This window comes from Manis pentadactyla, chromosome 5 (assembly GCF_030020395.1).
Source record: "Manis pentadactyla isolate mManPen7 chromosome 5, mManPen7.hap1, whole genome shotgun sequence".
NCBI classification, from domain to species: Eukaryota; Metazoa; Chordata; class Mammalia; order Pholidota; family Manidae; genus Manis; species Manis pentadactyla.
In genome coordinates this window covers 20,518,192-20,537,334 of record NC_080023.1, presented here as the reverse complement: position 1 = coordinate 20,537,334, position 19,143 = coordinate 20,518,192, and the positions used below count along the sequence as shown (strand labels likewise).

General features: G+C 46.7%; 1 protein-coding gene across 1 annotated transcript; it reads right to left on the bottom strand.

The window, feature by feature from the left end:
• Positions 1-6,174: 6,174 nt before the first annotated feature.
• LOC118920115 (sodium-dependent phosphate transport protein 2B-like) lies at positions 6,175-18,939 on the bottom strand. The gene is made up of 12 exons (XM_036900540.2): positions 18,827-18,939; positions 18,593-18,727; positions 17,455-17,583; positions 15,844-15,987; positions 14,692-14,803; positions 12,310-12,505; positions 11,462-11,557; positions 10,921-11,041; positions 9,909-10,076; positions 9,133-9,249; positions 8,916-9,040; positions 6,175-7,406 (listed from the first exon to the last, which is right to left on the bottom strand). The coding sequence occupies exons 1-12, from the start codon at positions 18,936-18,938 to the stop codon at positions 6,801-6,803; spliced, it is 2,061 nt and encodes a 686-aa protein (XP_036756435.2). The 5' UTR covers position 18,939; the 3' UTR covers positions 6,175-6,800.
• Positions 18,940-19,143: the final 204 nt, after the last annotated feature.

Genomic DNA, 19,143 nt, shown 5'->3' with positions numbered 1-19,143 from the left:
GCTCATTACTGCTTTTTCCTAAATATCCTATCGTTGCATTTTGGTCTCATCTTTGACAATAGAGCTCTTTAGGAGAGAATTCCTGTATTTTCATATTATTTCAACATGTAGTCAGTATAAAATATATTAATGAGAGATTTTACTGTTTTCATACTAGGTCTTCAAAATTCAATGTGTATTTTACATTTATCATACATCTCAATTCAGATGCTAAACTGTCATCAGAAATAGTTGATCTCTACTAAGATTCCATCAAATGTTCAGTTGAAAGTACTGTTTCAAGCATTCCATAAAGTTTACAGTTGAAAGTGTTGTTCTAAGTATTCTTAAAATTTTGTCAATAATAAATCAAATATCATTTAAAAATTATATTTATATTAATTAAAATTTCAAATTAAAAATTCAATTTCCTGATTATAGTCTCTACCTTTCAAATGCTCAACAGCCACATGTGACTATTACCAGCTGTACTGGTAGATTAAAGACGACTGAATATTCTTTGCCATTTTTCCTGTGGAAAAGTGGAGTCTATTCCCCTCCCTTTGAATTGGAGCTGCCCTTGCTTTGATCAAGAGAAGGTGGCAGACGCGATGCTGTGTAACTCCCGAGGCCGGTCCTGAAGAGAGCTGTGGCTCCTGCCACATGACACCCACACCACATGGAGCGGCCCCATGAACGAGAACCAGGCCACTCTAGCTGACAGCCCCAGCTGAGCTCCGGCCAGCAGCTGTGCGAGTGAGCCATCTTGGACATCATTCAACTGGCTGTCAGGGTGGAGTGCGGTTGTTTCTCAAACACAGCCGTTTCCTCTGCTGCCATCAGTCACTTTTCCCCACACATCATCAGTTGGGTAGAAGTCTATCATGTCCCCAGAGCAGAGCACTCCCACCTCTCTCTCTGAGGGTTCCATCGAAGCCACCTCAGCAGACCTGAGTGAGGGCGGAAGTCTAGCCATGTTGGACTGGTGTGCAGACAGAAACCTGTGAAGGGCTGGGGAGCAGGACTTGATGGTCACAGCCAACAATCCTGGGCTTCAGCCTGGGCTGCCAACAACTAGGCCTGCCTCTGCCTAGGTCTTCTGCTCTGCCTAAAAAATGGTCACCTAGTAATGTCTTCCCTCCCCCACATCTAAGTTCTTAATATTTCCCACATCTGGCAATGAGCATCCTTAGTAATAAAAGATATTTTCATGTCAATCAGGGCATCTTCTGTGTCTTTTCAATTGATATTAAATTCTGTAATGCAAGCAAAGGATGTTATTTAGTGACAATCTCAGATTCCAATGATGTGAAGAATATGAAACACAACCTCAGCACCAATGGGCAGATCCCAGAACCCTTTTGGATCCTATGTAATTAACCTGAGCCAAATGAGAAGGATGATATTATTTCATGCAGCATAATTTATGCTTTATTCAGAGGCCATCAGTTAGCCAGTACCTGAGGAGGAGGATTTATTCTGCTAATATAACACACTGATGGCAGTAAGCTGAAGCTCATAATTAAATAATGCTCCCCTGGTGGACCTGTTGGTCTGTTCCACCATTCCAGGCAGGAAATACAAAATGCATTCTCTGGATGTAAACCAAAGGAGTTGTGGTAAGAGCAGGTGGTAAGACACAAAAGAGGTAGTAGGTACAGAAAAAAAAAGACTGAAGTGAAATTCTATACTTTGGGCCAGTTGAGTTCTGTGTTAGTTATTTAGTGCTGTGTAACAAATACCTTCAAAACTTAGTGTCTTAAAAACAACCACCATTTCTGTTTGTTCACACTATAGGTCAGCAATTGGGATGAGCTTCTTTGGGCTGTGGGGATAAAATAAATTTTCACCATTGCTTGGACCCAAAAAGTTTCTTGGGTAATCCAGGTGAACTGGATGGTAAGGAAATAAAGCATGAACTTAAGAAAACAGGGCTTCCATCCTAGGAAAGCAGCAAAACAAATGATGATAGCTGGTTGAAAGGTAGAAAGAACCACTTGTCCATACTGGGACAGGAGGATAAGTTTTTTTTCCCCCCGCTTAGGGCACAAAACATACAGATTAAAAAATCATTTATTCTGTATCATAACTAAAAATGAGTTATCATACACTTACACAGGTAGACCTTTATTTTTGTCCTTTTGTCTAAATAAATGAAAAAATAGAAGTATCAAAACAGAAATTTTTCTTTGCTGTTATTAGTCATCCAAATATTTCCATCCTTGTTGAGTTAGGGTTTTTGTCTAAATAGCTTTCAATATGATAAAATAAGTAATTTAAACTATTAAGTACTGATGGAGGTTCTTTTATTAAAGTATCACTAATATACAATCTTATGATGGTTTCAAATGTACATCACATGGTTCATCAGTCCTTGTGATCAACTTATATTGTTATTGTGAATTATTGTGCCCCTTTATCACCTTCCTCCTTCCCCCCACCCAGAACCCACCCTAACCCTTCTCTCTTGGTAATCACTAGTCAGTTCTCAGGGTTTATGAGACAACTGCTGTTTTGTTCCTTCTATTTTGCTTTGTTTTTATACTCCACAAATAAGTGAAAATATATGGTATTTGTCTTGCTCCACCTGCTTCATTTCACTGAGCATAACCTCTAGATCCACTATGTTGCTGCAAATGGCAGGATTTCTTTTCTTTTTATGGCTAAATAATATACCACTGTGTATATGTACTACATCGTCTTTATCCATTCATCTATTGATGGACACTTAGGTTGCTTATGTATCTTGGCTATTTCAAATAGTGTAGTGATAAACAGGGAGGAATGTATCTTTTTGAATCAGGGAATTTCCTTGGGTAAATTCCTAAGAGTGGAATTGCTGTATCAAATGGTATTTCTATTTTTATTTTTTTGAGGAACCTCCATACTGCTTTCCACAGCAGTTGTGCCAATTTGCAGTCCCACCAACAGTTTAGGAGGGTTCCTATTTCTCTGCATCTTCACCAGCATTTGTTGTTCCTTGTTTTTTATATAGTGTTGCCCATTTTAACTGATGTGAAGTGATACCTCATTGTGGTTTTGACTTGCATTTCCCTGATGATTAGTGATGTGGAGCATCTTTTCATGTGCCTGTTGGCCATTTGTATTTATTCGTTGAAGAAGTGTCTATTCAGGTCCTCTGCCCATTTTTTAAACAGGTTATTTGTTTCTTGGATTGAGGCATATGAATCCCTTATATATTTTGGATGTTAACCCCACTTCAGATGAGTCATTTAGGAATATATTCTCCCATATGGTAGGATGTCTTTTGTTTTGCTGATGGTGCCCTTTGCTGTACAGAAGTTTTTAGTTTGAGGTACTCCCAGTTGTTCATTTTTTATTTTGTTTCTTTTGCCTGAGGAGATGTGTCAGGAAAAAAGTGCTCATGCTTATATTCAAGAGATTTTTGTCTACGTTTTCTTCTATGAGTTTTACGGTTTCATGATTTACATTCAGGTCTTTGATCCATTTTGAGTTCACTTTTGTGTATGGAGTTAGACAATAACCCAGTTTCATTCTCTTACATGTAGCTGTCCAGTTTTCCCAACACCAGTTGTTGAAAAGGCTATCTTTTCCTCATTGCATATTCATGGCTAATTTATTATATATTAATTGACTGTATATGCATGGGTTTATAGTTTGGCTCTCTATTCTGTTCCACTCATCTATGGATCTATTTTTGTGCCAGTACCAAATTGTTTTGATTACTGTGGCTTTGTAGTAGAGCTTGAAGTCAGGGAACAAAACACCCCCTGCTTTCTTCCTCCTCAGGATTGCTTTGGCTATTTGCAGTCATTTCTGATTCCATAAGAATTTTAGAACTATTTGTTCTAGTTCATTGAAGAATGCTGTTGGTATTTTGATACGTATTGCATTGAATCTGTAAATCACTTTGTGCAGGATGGTCATTTTGACAATATTTTAAAAAATATATTTTAAGATAAAAAAATATATATGTAAGAAAAGAAAGAAGGAAGCCAAAGTGTTATCAGACACTTTGGAGCAATAGGGCAAAAAATATATAGGTATGTGACTGCAGTGATGAAAACAATTAGAGAGAAAATAATGTTGGTCCACTATTTTGTTCTACAATTTATCACAGTTCTATAATCATAATAATGTAAATACTGATTACTAGTTTGCAAAATGGGTAGCAGTGGACATAAGGTATGAGACCTAAACTTCATTTACTGAAAGAGTGGTGAATAGATGCATAAGAAAAAGCCACTAAAATCACATGATTCTTGTGAAGCAAAATACCAGAAGAAAACACTACAATATTGCAAAGGGTTGCTTCTGTGGAACCAGACAGGAGCATGGAGAGGGAGGGGCCAAAAGACAATACAGATTCTGCAAAAATTGTATCTTTAACCTACATAAAAGCAATGTGAAAACCTCTTTTAAAACCATGCCTGTCTCTGTGGTCTAGATTGGGACTAGGAAGTGAGCCTCTCCCTGGAGGAGAACAGGAGTTTTATTTCTAAAACATGAAGTGTTCTTTGCATCCTGTCTGACTGCCCCTTGTCCAGCTCATCCTAATCCTGAATCCAAGAGCAGTTCTGTCTTCCATGGCTTGAGGTGATGGCAGCTTTTATGATTTGGTGTTTCATTTTGGAAATACCCAGAGAAAGAAAACTGCAAGCAAGTGTGGGAAGTTATCATCTGGTACAACTGCATGCATGTTAGTTAGCCATCTCTATTTTAAGGTATGGCTTTATGCCAAGAGCACTTACAGTAAACCAATCCTGGGCTAAATATTTACATGTTACCTCATTTTTAAAATCATAAGAAATCATATTACTGTCCTTTTCCAGAAAAGGAAATTGACATTGAGAAAGCTTAACAGGTTTGCTAGTAAATGACAGAGCCCAGAGTGGAACCCAACTCTACCTTAACAATTTATTTGACTGGCATGGGGTGGTGAACCAGGCTGGCTTCTTGCTTATGCAGCTACACAGAACCCCATCCTGAAAATGACCTCCTCTTTGGCTGAAATACTCTATTAGGGTCCTGAATTTCCAAATATTACCTTTTAACTGTTTTGTTAGCAAAGTCCAATGGCACAATGAAGCCTGCCTGTGAGCACAGAATGGGCTCGATGTGCTCACTGTTCCCTGCCACCCACTCACATGCGGCATTTGCAATGCCCCATGTGAGAACAGAATTCCAGTAGACCCACAGCGAGTGGCAATGCTCAAAACCAAGGACAAGCTAAGTGTGTTATGTCTGCACCCAAAATAAGCTGGGCACTGACAGCCCTGAGGACACACTTTCCATTCAAACCACAGCTTTCTTTGAATGCAGCAAAATGACTAAGGAGCCCCATCACATCCTTTCTCACATGCATTAATTGCAGTCCACTTAATGCTGGCCATCTACTTAGGCTGAAAGCGATCTTGACATAGGAAGAAAAGGCAGCCTGTAGTTCTGGTCCCTTCCACTGCCCCCTTGCTCATCAGTAAGGTAGAGAGTGTTCGTAAAATATGCACACAACAAAAAGAAATAAAAACAACTGAGTTAGTTTTATGCAGTGTTCCTGCTGTTTTGGTAGGAACAAAATACATGCGATTTCTGCATTACTTACAATAGCATTAAATAGAAGACAATTTAATACCCTGAGAGAAAGATCATGGAGGAAAGGAAAGCTTTTATATTTAGGACCAGTGATGGCCTGCTTCCCCTGCTTTATAAACATTGGGCTACATACATGACATAGCAGGTCCTGGAGGTGGGGTCAAGGTGCTGATGTTAAGTGAAGTAAAAAAATCTAATGGTTTCTAGGAAGCAGATGAAGGAGGCCCCTATTTCACTGTAATCAAAAACAGCACACTTCTTTTGGGTTTGATTGTCTATTTTATTTTTCCCTTCCCACAACTAGTAAACAAATAAAGTCAATGCAGGGACAAGAATGCAATTTTTAAAAAACCATCAGAGTGTAGAGGGCCGCAGCCCCAACCAGGTTTAATTTACGTATTTACAGGGTGTGGCGGGGGCGTGGCTGCAGAGGCAGGGTGAAAAGGTGGCCTTACAAAATATACAGAGGTGGTATTTACATTTCGTAGTGGAGCCCAGCATCATTTCCAAAGACAGCACCATAAAACAAGAATCCCATGACTATTTACTGTATAACTTACGAAAAATGCTGCACTGGTGCAGGACTGTAAAAACAGAGTATAAGTGGCTCCATTTGGGATTGGTATCTACACTGGGGGAGTCAGGGCAGGGCTCAGTTTGTATCTCAACCTGTTATGATAGATAAGACAAGATGGCGATACCGACCCTCCCGCCCCACCTTCTCAGAGTTGGCTGAAGGTCACTCACTCTCCGAGGGGAACTGGGATTGTTCAAGGAGACAAGCTGTGGACGAAGGAGGTGTGAAGTCAGCGGAGGGCTCTGGAGGGCATGAGAGGCGTCCAGGGCGGGAAGGAGCACATGGACCCGGAGACGCGCGCGGACCCCTCCTGCTGCTTGACCACAGTGACTCTGGGGGCGGTCCAGCCACGCCCTGCTTCCCACCCTCTGAGAGAAGGTGGGAGCTTTGCAGGCCTGGACAGAGGGCAGGAAATCAAAGTTCCTCTATCCTTGGGAAATGAGAGAAGGTTTGGAAATCCACGCTTTCCTGGGTGAGGAAGACGCTGGGAGCAGGGGTGAGATGAAAGTACAGGGCGAGCTGTTCCGCTGGGCTAAGGGGCATGAGAGTCAGGACTGAGGTCACCTCCGCTCCTCAGGGAGGGCAAATCCCCGCGAGGCGGAGAGGGCGTGCAGAGCCAGCAGGGAGCAGGCGCTGCGGACCTGGGGCCTGCTGCCTCCTCTGGGCGGCCCTACAAGGCTGTGCTGCTGGACATGGTCTCCGTGCCCGGGGCTTCTGCTTGGGACTTGGGGTCCTCGTCCAGGGCATCTTGGCTCATGGCCGCGTTGTCAAAGGCCTCAGGGGCCTTGATGGGGGTGTCCTGCGCCTCCGGGAGGTCCTCGCAGCACTTGCTGCAGCGACAGCACCTGCCGCAGCCACACAGCAGGCAGCATACGCGGCAGCAGCGTCTCTGGCAGCAGCCAACGAGCAGCGAGATGACGTCGTCCCAGGGCTGCAGGGAGCGCATCCACAGTGGCAGGAAGTGCCAGCTCCGCAGCTTCGCGGGCAGGGCGCCGGGGCAGCGGGACTGCAGGAGCTTGAGCAGCACCACCAGGAGGAGCACGAAGATGACGGGCGCCCCCACGCCCACCAGCACGGGCCAGCCGGCCAGCGAGAGGCCGAACACCGCCAGCGGGATCAGGAAGAAGAAGATGATGAGGTAGAAGATGGCAAACCAGCGGTACTTGGCTGAGATGTTGCCCAGTCCCTTGGCCAGGCGGATGGGCAGGCGGGTGAATGGGATTGGGTACCACAGCAAGATGCCTGAGATGTTGAAGAAAAAGTGGCACAGTGCAATCTGAAACACAGGAGGTTGGACCGGTGAATGGGCTGTGGGCTGGGGAGTCGGGGAGAAGGAGGGGGGCGTCCAGTGGGCATGGGCAGCAGAACCACGGGTCTGCCTCGTCTTCATAGCTCAGCCCAGAGTGGGACCTGCATGACTTGGGGCCCCACTGTGGGTCTGGCTGGGAGGTGGCGGGTCCCAGACACAGCTCAGCTTTCAGGGCGTGAAGCCCTTGAGGCAAAATCTAACCCTGGGCTTTGGGAATGTACCCCCTGAGACCTGTGCCTGGACCCTGCTGCTTCCAGCTGAGCAGTTAGTTACAGCTGTGGGGCAGAAGGGCTTGCAGGAGGGCTGGCTCTCCCGGCTCAGTGCCCCACGCCAGGAGCGGCGAGGGCGGGAAGGATGGTTACAGTTAATAAATTAGCAGCAGCAATATTTAGGGCTCTCTGTGTGTGAAACAACTAGTCTAAGAATCTCATATCCTGTGAGGGGCAACCACTTGATGTAGGAGGAAATTGGGGCACCCTGAGGGTCAGTCATTTTCCCAAAGTCACACAGGTGGGAGATGGCAGGGGTGGGTTTCAAACCCTGGTAGCCAGGAGCCAGAAGCCACACACTTTGCCACATTTTTATGTGTGCCTCCTAGGTGCCCGGCATCATGCTAAGGGTCTTGGACCAGTCCTGTCCAACACATTAGCCACTGGCCCCATGTGGCAGCTGAGCACTCACAATGTGGCTACTCTGCATTGAGATGTGGTATAAGTGTAACATACATACCGGATTTCAAAGACTTTGTTCACAAAAGAAAGTAAAATTTTTGTTAAAATGTAATGGGTTAAATCAAATACATTATTAACATTGATCTCCCTGTTTCTTTTAACTTTTTTAAAAGGTGGGTACTAAAAACTTCAAATTAGCTGGGTGGTTCAAATTGATATCATATACTCACATTAATTCTACTGGACAGCATGGCTTTAGATAGAGCTTCATCAGATCTGTAGACTAATCCTAATGAGATAGGGATCCCCTTTGTCAGTGGGGGAACTGATGTGCAAAGGTTAGGTCACCTGTCTAAGGTCAGTAAGTGTCTACATAATAGGACAAGGGTTCCAATGTCAAAGGTCTTCTTGTGCAAGGTCACCTAGTTAATGCAGGTAAGGCATTTCCCCCTGATTTTCTTAGTGCCAGGACCAGGACACATGGACCTCTCAACATCCAGCCAGAGTTCACCAAGAGGGGGTCAAGGAGTTTGGGAAGGATTACCTATGCTTCCTGAATACTTCTTCCATCTCCATCAAGTGGCCACCCTTTTTTTATACAACCTTTAGTGTTGAGTTTCATTATCTCTAAGGACTAGATGGTTTTGACTGTTCTCAACTCTGTTCTCCTGTGGCTTCTCATCTACATCAGAATTTTGGATATAACAGACAAAAGCTTGGTTCTTGTTAGAAACCATCTGCTTGCAAAACCACAGAAGGGCTTGTATCCCACCCAGAGCCTCTGCCCCGTGCAGCATTTCCTCACCTGGAGGGAGCTCCTTAGAGTGTTGCCTGGACTGGCTAAGGCGGCCAGGATGGCAGTGGTGGTAGTGCCGATGTTAGAGCCCAGCGTGAGCGGATACGCCCTCTCAATGCTTATCACACCGATACCTGGGGGAAAGATACAAAGCCCATAGCATCAGCTCCACGGATGACAGGAGATGGTAGTGGTGGCCAGAGGGAGAAGCCAGGGGGAAACTCACCAATCAATGGAGTCATAGCAGACGTGAACACGGAGCTGCTCTGCACCATGAAAGTCATGCCTGCCCCCACGAGGACAGCCAGGTAGCCAGTCAACCAGGCAAAGGGAAAAGGGAAATCTGGAGACAGAAAGAAGAGATCTGTTACCCCCAATTCTGGGGTGGAAGGCCTACTTGGCAACTTCATAGCATCTGGGAGCACAGGCTGGGCTGGAAGGTTGCGTTGTGTATACACCCCCACTGTGGTATGGAATTGCAAACTGGATGTTTAGAATTCTTTCACCCTGCACATCCAGTTGGTGGAACCAAATATGTGGGTTTGTTATGAAGACCAAAACATGTATTCACTGGAGTCACCCTGGCTGCCTCAAGATGCTGATGTATTTATCCAGAACCACATTTTGTTTCCAAGAATTGAAGGTAAGTGGGGAATAGGGTGAGCATCTGATACCCTTTTCCTAATGCATCCAGGAAGACCCAGAAAATTCCTGAGCATATAGACAATGTGCCAAGAAGGAAGACTGAGCTCATGGCTCTTTGCATTTGAGCTGGCTCTTTCTGAGGACCTTGCATGTGGAAATTTGTGCCTGCTCCCCAGGTCCCACCCAAGACACCAAAGATGATTAAGGATGAGTGGCACCTTAATTTCTGCGGTTCATCAGATCTAAGAGAGAAATACTGAGCAGAGGCCATTGCTTGATGAGAAGCTAAAGCCCCACTGTGGTGGCCACATTGGTGCCACCTCCTAGGAAGCCAAGGATGGGGGACAGTGAACCCACCTGTGTTGAGCATCTTCTTGATGATGACGGCTACCTGCCCCTTAAGCACAGAGCCCAGGATCTTGACGATCATGATCAGGCAGCCGCAGAGGACCAGCAGGGAGACCAGCAGCAGGATGACGCCCACAACCAGATCCGGGAGACTGGAATTCACAAAGACGTGCTGGCCTGAGGAGACCATACAAAGCCTGTGTGAGGAAGGCCTGGGGCCCCCGAGGCCACACATGGTTGTTTATTCCCCAATGTCCTTCTGCCTCAAAGTAACTTGTGGTTGTTAGCTTGATCCCCCAGCTGCCCCACGGTGAAGTGTAGACCCAAAGCTGTGTTCTGACCAGGGGCATCTGATGAGGCTGGAAGATGAGGTGACATCCGTAAATTTATACAGCTCGTCAGGGGCAGACCCAGGTCCTGGGTCCTCCATAGATGGGAACAGAGGGGGAGACTCCAGCCCCACTCTTCCATCTCTAAACCCCTTGCTGGGTCTTCCTCTTGATAATGAGGGCTTAAAGCATCTGAGGAGTGACCTGGTACAGGATGGGGAAGCAGGATCTATCGCTAATAATAAAACTCTGTTTCTTGCAAGTCCCAATGCATCCCCATGATGAGTCTAGCAAATTGTGGTGATTTTAGAGGGTGTATTAGGGCTGAAACATGGGCGGTGTTAAGTTCAGTTGATTCTGTGAGGTAAACCATACCTGGAGAATAAGGTATACTGCTCACTTAACGTGGGAGAGAGGAGGAGAGGCAGAGATATACAGATGGAGATGTAAAGATAATTAGGAGAACTAGGATGTTGGTCCTGAACAGATGCCTGGGGCAAAAGTATAGCTTCTTACTGAATCAGAGCATCCTGAGGACTCACCGTCTTGTTCAGGGTTACAGCCCCTGCGCCTTGAATGGGGCCTGTTGTACAGTAGGGGCTCATGACTGCAGGGTGAATCTATCTGCTCCGTGTGAGCCCCACATCCCCTTCCAATCTGGCTGCCATTTCCCCGGAGTTACTTCCACTCACATCTGGCGATATTCTCCTGGTGGCTCACATTCCTGATGGTCCAGGTGTGGGAGCCATTCGTCCAACAGAAGGAAGGCGAGGTGCAGTTTTCAGGTGAGGGGACAGTGACATTCATCTGAGTCTGGATGGCAAACATGAGAAATGGCAGGTATAGTCCACAGGACTCACTTTCGGTGGGGAGTGGTGGGCAATGTGGCAGCAGGAAGCAGACACAAATCATGTGCATCTATAAATGTAATGTGCTATTTCCATGGGCCCCTCCATTGATGGGAACAGAGGCAGCTGAGCTAATCCAGGAGACAAGAAAACAACAAGCCGGCAGGGGAAAACGGGGTCCTTCTATCCTATTGCATTCTGTCTGTTCATCCAGCAGTTAGGACTTGTTTTCTTAAGTATTCTCACTGGCCAGTTTTGATTTTGTAGGAGTCTCAAGTTTTCTCTCACCTTGCCTTTTTTAAAATTCACATTCTTTGAATGAAACGTTTTGCTTAAAGTACAGACACAAGACTTTACCCACCCAGCAATATTCTTTGAGACTTACCACGTTGGTAAACGTTTTGCACCAAATCTTGATCAGACTCATGTCTTTTGCTGCTTCATCATTCATTGCAATTTGATTGATAACTTTTTTATCCAGCTGAGGAGGGCAGCAGACAGAAGACAATGCATCTTCAGAACAGATATGGGAGGACACATAGGGGTTACTTTTAAGAGGGTCTCTGAGGGCATGAACTAGACTGTGAGCCCCTACAGGGGTGAGTTAGGACCCTCTCTACCTGCACTTCTGGGATGGAGTGCGGCACCTAGGCGTTAGCAGGTTTTCATAGATAAACAAATGATGTAGGTGCCATGGACTGGTATTTAGGAGAACCTGCAGGAGACCCCCACTGCATGACTGAGTGACAGGAAACCAGGAGGTAAGAGTGAAAGTCAAGGTCCATGTGGGCCGGTTCGCCTCAAGGCAACATGCACAAAGCCTTCCTTCACTGGTTTCAGTAGAATGAACAGACCCTAGTGAGCAGAGGGCGGAGTGAGAAGGAGAGGGCAGCAGCCTTCCTCCTTGGCTCCCAGTGGGAGAACCCTGTCAGTGTGCCCACTGGGGATGAGGTCAGTAGTGTGCACAAGTGGTGCCAAGTATCCAATGGAAAGCCCCTGAGAAGCACCTGCCACTCCACACCCCCAGCCCAATGCAGATGACACAAGGACTCAAGTCAAGGACAAAGGAAGCCCATTCCTCTATCAGGTGTCCCAAAGGTTATGCCTCCCTTGGCCTTTTTCAGAGGCAGCCATAAAGCACTGTTTCCAGCCTTACCGTCTCTGCCCAGCTGAGTGGGTGGGGGCGCTGGCATGGAGCTAGCTCCTTTCCATCTTTCAAGGAAGCGGGGTTACCTGGATAACGAGCTCCGTGAAGGGATCTGTGATCACTTTCAGAAGTGCCAGGTCATCTTCTCCATTTTTGAAATGTAATGTGTTCACCACCAGATCAGTCAGGTTCTCCAGGTAATGGGTGGCAGCCTCCAGGGGCAAGAGCACAAGCACGGAGAGCCAGTTGAAGAAGTCGTGGACGGTGGCCCCTGCAAAAGCCCTACAGGAGGGAAACCCCACCCCGAGCCAGCAGCCAGATTAGTCAATGAGGGAGTGGGCACCATTGTAGATAGGACATTACTCATACTGCCTGCCAGGTGATATCCATGCCCACAGGGGTGCGTTCTCTTTTCATTCTCAGAGCAGTCCCAACGGGAGTGACCTTAATATCCCCATTCAACAGATGTCAAAACTGAGGGCCAGCATGCACAAGGGAGTTGCAGACTACTGCATGGGTGCCAGGTCCAGGGCTGGTGTCTCCCACTACCTGACAGAGCCAACCCCACCACCTGGAGCACCCAGCTCTCTCTGTTTGGGGGAAAGGGAACTGGCCATGTCAAAGCTGCAATAATTAGGTCAGAGGCCAAGGTAGGGAAGAACTGCATCAAGAGCACTTTTGAGTCTTGCATGTTGAAGACAAACCTTTCATTGGGAAGTGGGGACCAGTATGAAGGCAAAGATCAAAGCCATCTACACAAATGAAATCTTAATTTTTTTTAAAGATCTTGAAACTGATGAAACATTTGCACAGTCATCACAGGGGACAAGGCTAATCTACACCACAATGTGCAGCTATCTGAGAATTCACATCCCTGAGTTGTATGCCTCTATTTCCACACTAAGGAACTCTACTGACTTCTTTTGTGTCAATGAAAATCCTTTCCTTTAAAAAATACTTGCAAAAATGTGCAAAACCAGATGGAACATAGCACATAAACGGACAGCAGCTAATAAACATGTGGGAGAAATTGTTCAACATGACTGGTCATAACAGAAACTTATTTACAGTTTATGTGCAAGTACAAATTTTCATCTGTGTATCAGCTAGTATTTAAAAAGTAACTTTTTCTTCCTGGAGAGGGTGATTTAAGACATTTTCATACAGAGCTAATGTAAAGGGATACAAATATTTCTTAGGAGTTTGGAACAATGGTTTAAGAGGCTTACAGGTGTTTGATATACTAATTATTGTTCTAGAAATCTAAGGAGATAATCCACACCACCAGGAAAGAATGATACACACATTCAAAGGTACTATGGAGGGCAATTTACTTAAATATCCCAAATGGGGTGAGCTAAGTCAATCATAACCCTATGTGGAACAACCTTCATGAGTCATGTTTATATCTCATAGGTTGTCCAGAAGCAAAAATAAGTGTTAACAGTGAAAATCCAAAATCTGGAATAATAAAACATGGAAGGAGTCCCGGGTATGCCCATCAGTGCAGTTACTTAACCTCTTTGTATGTCCATATTAATAAAATGGGACATGGAAAAAATCTACTTAGCTTCTGGAGAAAATCAAATAAGCAAACTCCCTGGATGATGTGTATTATTATTGTGACCCTCAGGATGCTTTTATCAGGGACCAAAGAAGGCTCTGTGTGGCTGAGCAGAAATGAATGGCTTTGGAGACATCCTCTGCTGGCCAGTCCACCAGTGGGTGAGGGATGACATTCGCTGGCCACCCAAGCAGCCTGATTAATGCCTCTGTCTGAACACCTGGTGGGGACATCACATACATGATGCTGGGAAGTGCTTCTGTATCTTCATAAACCATGGAAAACCCCATCACCAATTAGAAGACAGGTTGGGAAATGTGCTTAATTTTCACATTACCCTTTTGAAAGGAAAGGCATCCCTTTGCTTATGCTTATATTTGACCCACCCCGTCCGTTTTCAGATCTTATTCATCCACAAAGCTCCATTTTGCCTTTTGTTGGCTTGCAAGTAAAAAACAAAGAAAAGGTAGTATGGGTTGGGCTGACCAAGAATGGAAACTTTAGGAGGTTATAATTATTTGTGACTAAGCAGGACAGAGAATCCTAGCCTAACTGTCCTGGTTTCACCTACATCACTCGGTAGGAAAACTTCTGCCCAGGTCTTACATTGAGGAAGCCCTGACAGTGTGCCACACTCTTTGCTAAGCATTCTCCTGTGTGAGTATGTTTACTCCTTTTAGACAACACAGTGGTGACGTATACTATTATTGCAGCTGTGCAGATCAGGGAGCAGAGTTTAACCACTGGTAAGTACATGACCCCAGGACCCAGAAGGCCTCCACTGTGTCTATTCTGAGTGCCACGAATGATAAGCCTGCTCTCACTGACTACTGCAAGGTAGCCACACAACCTGGCCAAAACCCAAGGGCCAATTGGTGGCAAAGGCTGATTCTGAGCCTCTTACCTTCTGAACTCACTCTGGTCTCCTGCCTGCATGAGCGCCACCAAGGTGTTGGTGATTGAGGTCCCAACGTTGGCCCCCATGACAATAGGGATAGCGAACCGCACGGTCAGCACTACAGGGTGGGAAAGGGTAAGTTAGCAAATTAGCAAGTTCAGGAAGGTTTTCTGGCCACGTTGACCTCATTTGGGCTGGTGATCCCCTAAAGCAGCAGTTCCTAATTGCTCTCAGGGCAGCACCTCACTGAATGTGATGAAAGCCAGGGCAGCTCACCTGGAAATAGGTCCGTGTGTGTCCAGCCCATAATTCGGGGGTATCTGCAGAGTCCATGAAGCCCGCCTATGGGCCCCGGCATAAAGTGACTCTAAGTTTCTCTGTCCTCCCTAGGGCAGCAAGGCCAGCTTAATGGAGACCATGAAACAATGCCTAAGGGCATGTATGCACACTATGGCAATTGCTGGCAGCATTTCCTTTTCTTACAAAACTGCCAAAATGTTCTAATGTATGAAAGTAAAGTTATTTGAAAGAAGTAATACCTCTTCCCAATTTGATCCAGAAAAGTTTTGGGTAATTTTGGCTGGAAGGTTTGTTTGGACTGAGAAAGAACCTGTTCAAATCGTCCCCCGTAGAGTGTCCCAACTTAGCCAGAGCAAGTATCAGCAGGTTCAAGTGCGGAGTGCTAGCTCCCCAAGCTCAGTTCTCCCAGAGCCAGTGGGTCATGTGATTAGATGTCTTTATTCTTAGCACTAGGTAGGGACAGAAATGTTCTATATCCTTGCTGTCAAACATAGCAGCCTCTAGCCACTTCTGACTCAGATCCCTTGAAATAGAGCCAGTGCAACTGAATTATTTATTCTAAATTGAAATCAATTAAGGTTAAATAACATTAAGTAGCCACATGTGCATAGTGGCTTTCAGATTGGGCAGCACTGTTCTAGAATTCAGAGCTGAGTTTTAAGCATCTGGGTCCATTGGCAGACTCGGACACAGGAATGGAAACAGGAGGCTGCCTGGGATCAAAGCAGAACACATCCTGGTTGCACAGGATGGCAGGATAGTGGTGACAGGCCTGGACATATTCAGAGTAAAGTCCAGCCTCCCCAGCTGCACAAGGAAATGCCTAAAGTGCCTAAATTCAAGGGTTCTTGGACTCACATGAGGAGGCCACCATGCTGACGATGATGGATGTGGAGGTGCTGGAGCTCTGTATCAGGACGGTCACCAGCACACCAATCACCAGCCCAGCTACTGGGTTGGACATAACAGAGTTGTTGCTGAAGAACTGCCCGGCCACCTTTCCTGAAAGACAAACCCAGGACCGCACGATGAGGGGTTGGATGGGTGGTGAGTACACGAGTCTCCAGCCAAGGCCAGCTGGCTGTGGGCGGGGGAGCTGAGCCTCCAGCCCTGTGGGTACCACTGGATGGAAGCCACACCCTCTTGCTCCTTCCCAGGCAGCCTGATGCCGCATCTCCACCTCTGAAATATGGCTGCCACACACCCCTATGCTCATGTTCCTCTTCTCCCTTCACTTTTCACCCTTGCCTTCATCTTCTTACCACTCCTGCCATCAGCAAGTCCTCTTCCAACCTCTGATCATGAACCTGGTCTCAACACTGCGCTTGGCCCAGTGGTACCAGTGAATCTCCTGATGCCCTAATTCCTTTCTATGGGATGTATTTCCAATTCAGATTTATACTCCAGGAGGGGATCTTCTCATTTTTCTCTATCCTAACTAATACTCCCAACCCCACCCCAAAGCCCCTGCTTGCATTGCATGCTGGGAGCATCACTTTTGCAGAGTGTTCTGCTGCAGTCATTAACCCACTCTCTCCAATCCATTTTAAAGGAGACTGAGGTCCAGAGAGTGGAGGGGTGACTGATCTGACAGAGAGCAAAGCCCGGGCTGTAGCTGCCTCGGACAAGGGGGACCAACAGTGGCTTCCAGGTAGGGAGACTGCCGCTCACACTCCCAACAGGTGCCTCTCCCCAATTCTCCCAGGTCATGAAGGTAAGTTCTCAGGAAAGGCATCAAGGGGTACACAGATATATGGTCTTCTGTGTTGAAGTCCTGCTAGGCCGATTACAGGTTGTGCTCTCTGAGCCACAGTTTCTGCGTCTCTAAATGGAAAGGGCTTTGGGAAGGAATATTTAAGACACCCAGTAGGCATACCAAGTAGCAGCTGTCACTGTTCTTGTCCCTTGGAGTTCACAGGTGAACAAGCACATGGCGATTTCACTTCTGGGACCCCACACACCCGCTCATACTGCCTAGGCACAGTCAGTCCTGGGAGATGCTTAAGTATGTGATATGGATGCAGATTCTCTCAACTGGTGATCCCTGTCCGTCTCCAGCACAGGCTAGTTTTGATTTGGGCAGTTGTTTTAGCCTAAGAGAGCATCTTTATCCAATAATCCCCCCAGGTAGGGAGGCCAAGCACAGCAGGGCTCTATTAGATAGCCTTTAGGTCAAACAGCTTCCTGTCCAGGGACTGTGGACAAACACAATGGTCAGTGAGTTGGAAGTGGCTCGAGCCCTGTCTCTGGGTCTAAGCTATCTTAGCCTGCCACAGCTCTTTTGTAGGCCTCACTCAGTTTTCTGTTCTGTGACATGAGAGCATGGCTTTACAGGATGACCTGAAGTGGCTTCCAGTCCTAAAACACTCCAGAAGGCTGGTGCTGAAGAGGGCTTGCTGGGCTATGATGGTCTGAAGCAAATCCAGGGAGAACACCCCCACCACACCCCTCTGACCCATTCGGCCATACCTCCAACCAGCTGAAAGGCACTGCTGAGCACATCCAAGGAGCACACGAACAAGTAGAGAAATCCCAGGAACAGAATGAATTTCCCAGTCCCTTGGAAGACACAGAGGAGCTTCCCTTTGGGGTCTCTCTCTGGGGGAGGAGATAAAGCACAAGGGCTTTTAGTGTCTGAAACACCAACAAGTTTGAAAGTGAGCACAGAACTCCCCCACCTTTCCTCCCTGATAAGTGGCTGTAAGCTGTTCTGTATACAAGGCCTGGGATGTGTGGCATATGTGACTGCAGTTTTGAAAGTAATTACCAGTGTAGTCCATTTAGCTGAAACGTGTGAAGTGTCTCTAAAGGCTTTGCATCAGGAGGAGGGGTTCAGTGTGGTCTGGAGCACAGACAGGAAGCCATTCTCCATGCTAGGCTGAGCCAGTGTCACTGGGAGAGGCAGTCTAGAGCACTCAACACCTGCTAAGTGTGGAGTTCAGACACAACTGCTCTACCAGGCACTCAGAGCAGCACCGAATATTTTCTAGAATGTGGCTGCAAGATAGAATCACAGGCTGCATTTGAAATGCTGCTTCTGTGGCTGCTGTTTTCTCCACTCACTTTTAAAGAGGCTCTCACCTCCTCCCTTCCAGCTCCCTTCCCCTCCCTTCCTTCTGATCTGCAGACAGCCCCCACACCCTGCACCTGGAAAAGAAGTGCAGTGTTTGCCTGTACTGTTCAGGCTTTATACTCTGTCTTCTGGAAGCCTTCCCTGCTGCCTGCAGTTAGGTGAGGGAACAACCACCCAGGGACACTCACACCAGGGACCCGCTCTGTTCACTGCTGCCTCTGTAGCAGCTCATGACAGCCCAGGAGCTGGTCAGCACACAATGGATAATCCATATACATAAGGAGCAGCACAGTGGCTGGCCTGCTTGTAACCCCAGTGCTGGCACATTTGTTGAATGAAGGATGGAACAAAAAATAATTCCCCAATCCTCACACTGTGCTTCGGCTCCAAGTCTCAAAGACTGCACAGTGCCTTCCTAGGGAAGACCTCCATTTGAAGAACATTAGAAAAGCGGGAGATGACATGGAGATGATACATGAAGGTGGTGTCCTCAGGCAGTGCCCTCCCGCCTGCTCCCGTGGGCCTCATTTTTACCTGACCACTTGATCCCAGTGCTCTGAAGCACGGGCAGGTCCCAGGGGTCTGCATCCCCTGTGGGCTCCTCTATCAGTGCGACAGTAGAGTAGGATGGCAGAAGTTCAATCTTGGTTACTGGGGTCCCCGTGTCACCTGTCCAAATAAGCGGCAAAGGCCGTGCGGAATGAGGAGCCAGACTGGGTCCGGTGGGGTCGCACGGGGGCCAGGCTGGGGCTGATGGGCGGCACTTACTTTTGTCAGTCTCCTTGCCTTTCGCAGGCCCGGTGGACTCCTGACCTGTGGTCCCTTCGATGTATTTACTGGCGTTGGGCTGGGCATTTTCCAACTCCGGCCAAGTCACCATGGTCTGCACATGAGAAACCAGAGCTTAGAGGCAGTCACTGAATTGCTGCTGTGACAGGAACAATGGGTGGTTGCAAAGGTCTGGGGGGAGAGACGGGGTGTTGTACTTACACCTTCTAGTACCTGCTGTGTGGTCTTTTAAGCACCCTAAACTTCACTCTTCTTAGGACTCCATCAACTACTACAAGAAAAAACAGGAAAAAGTT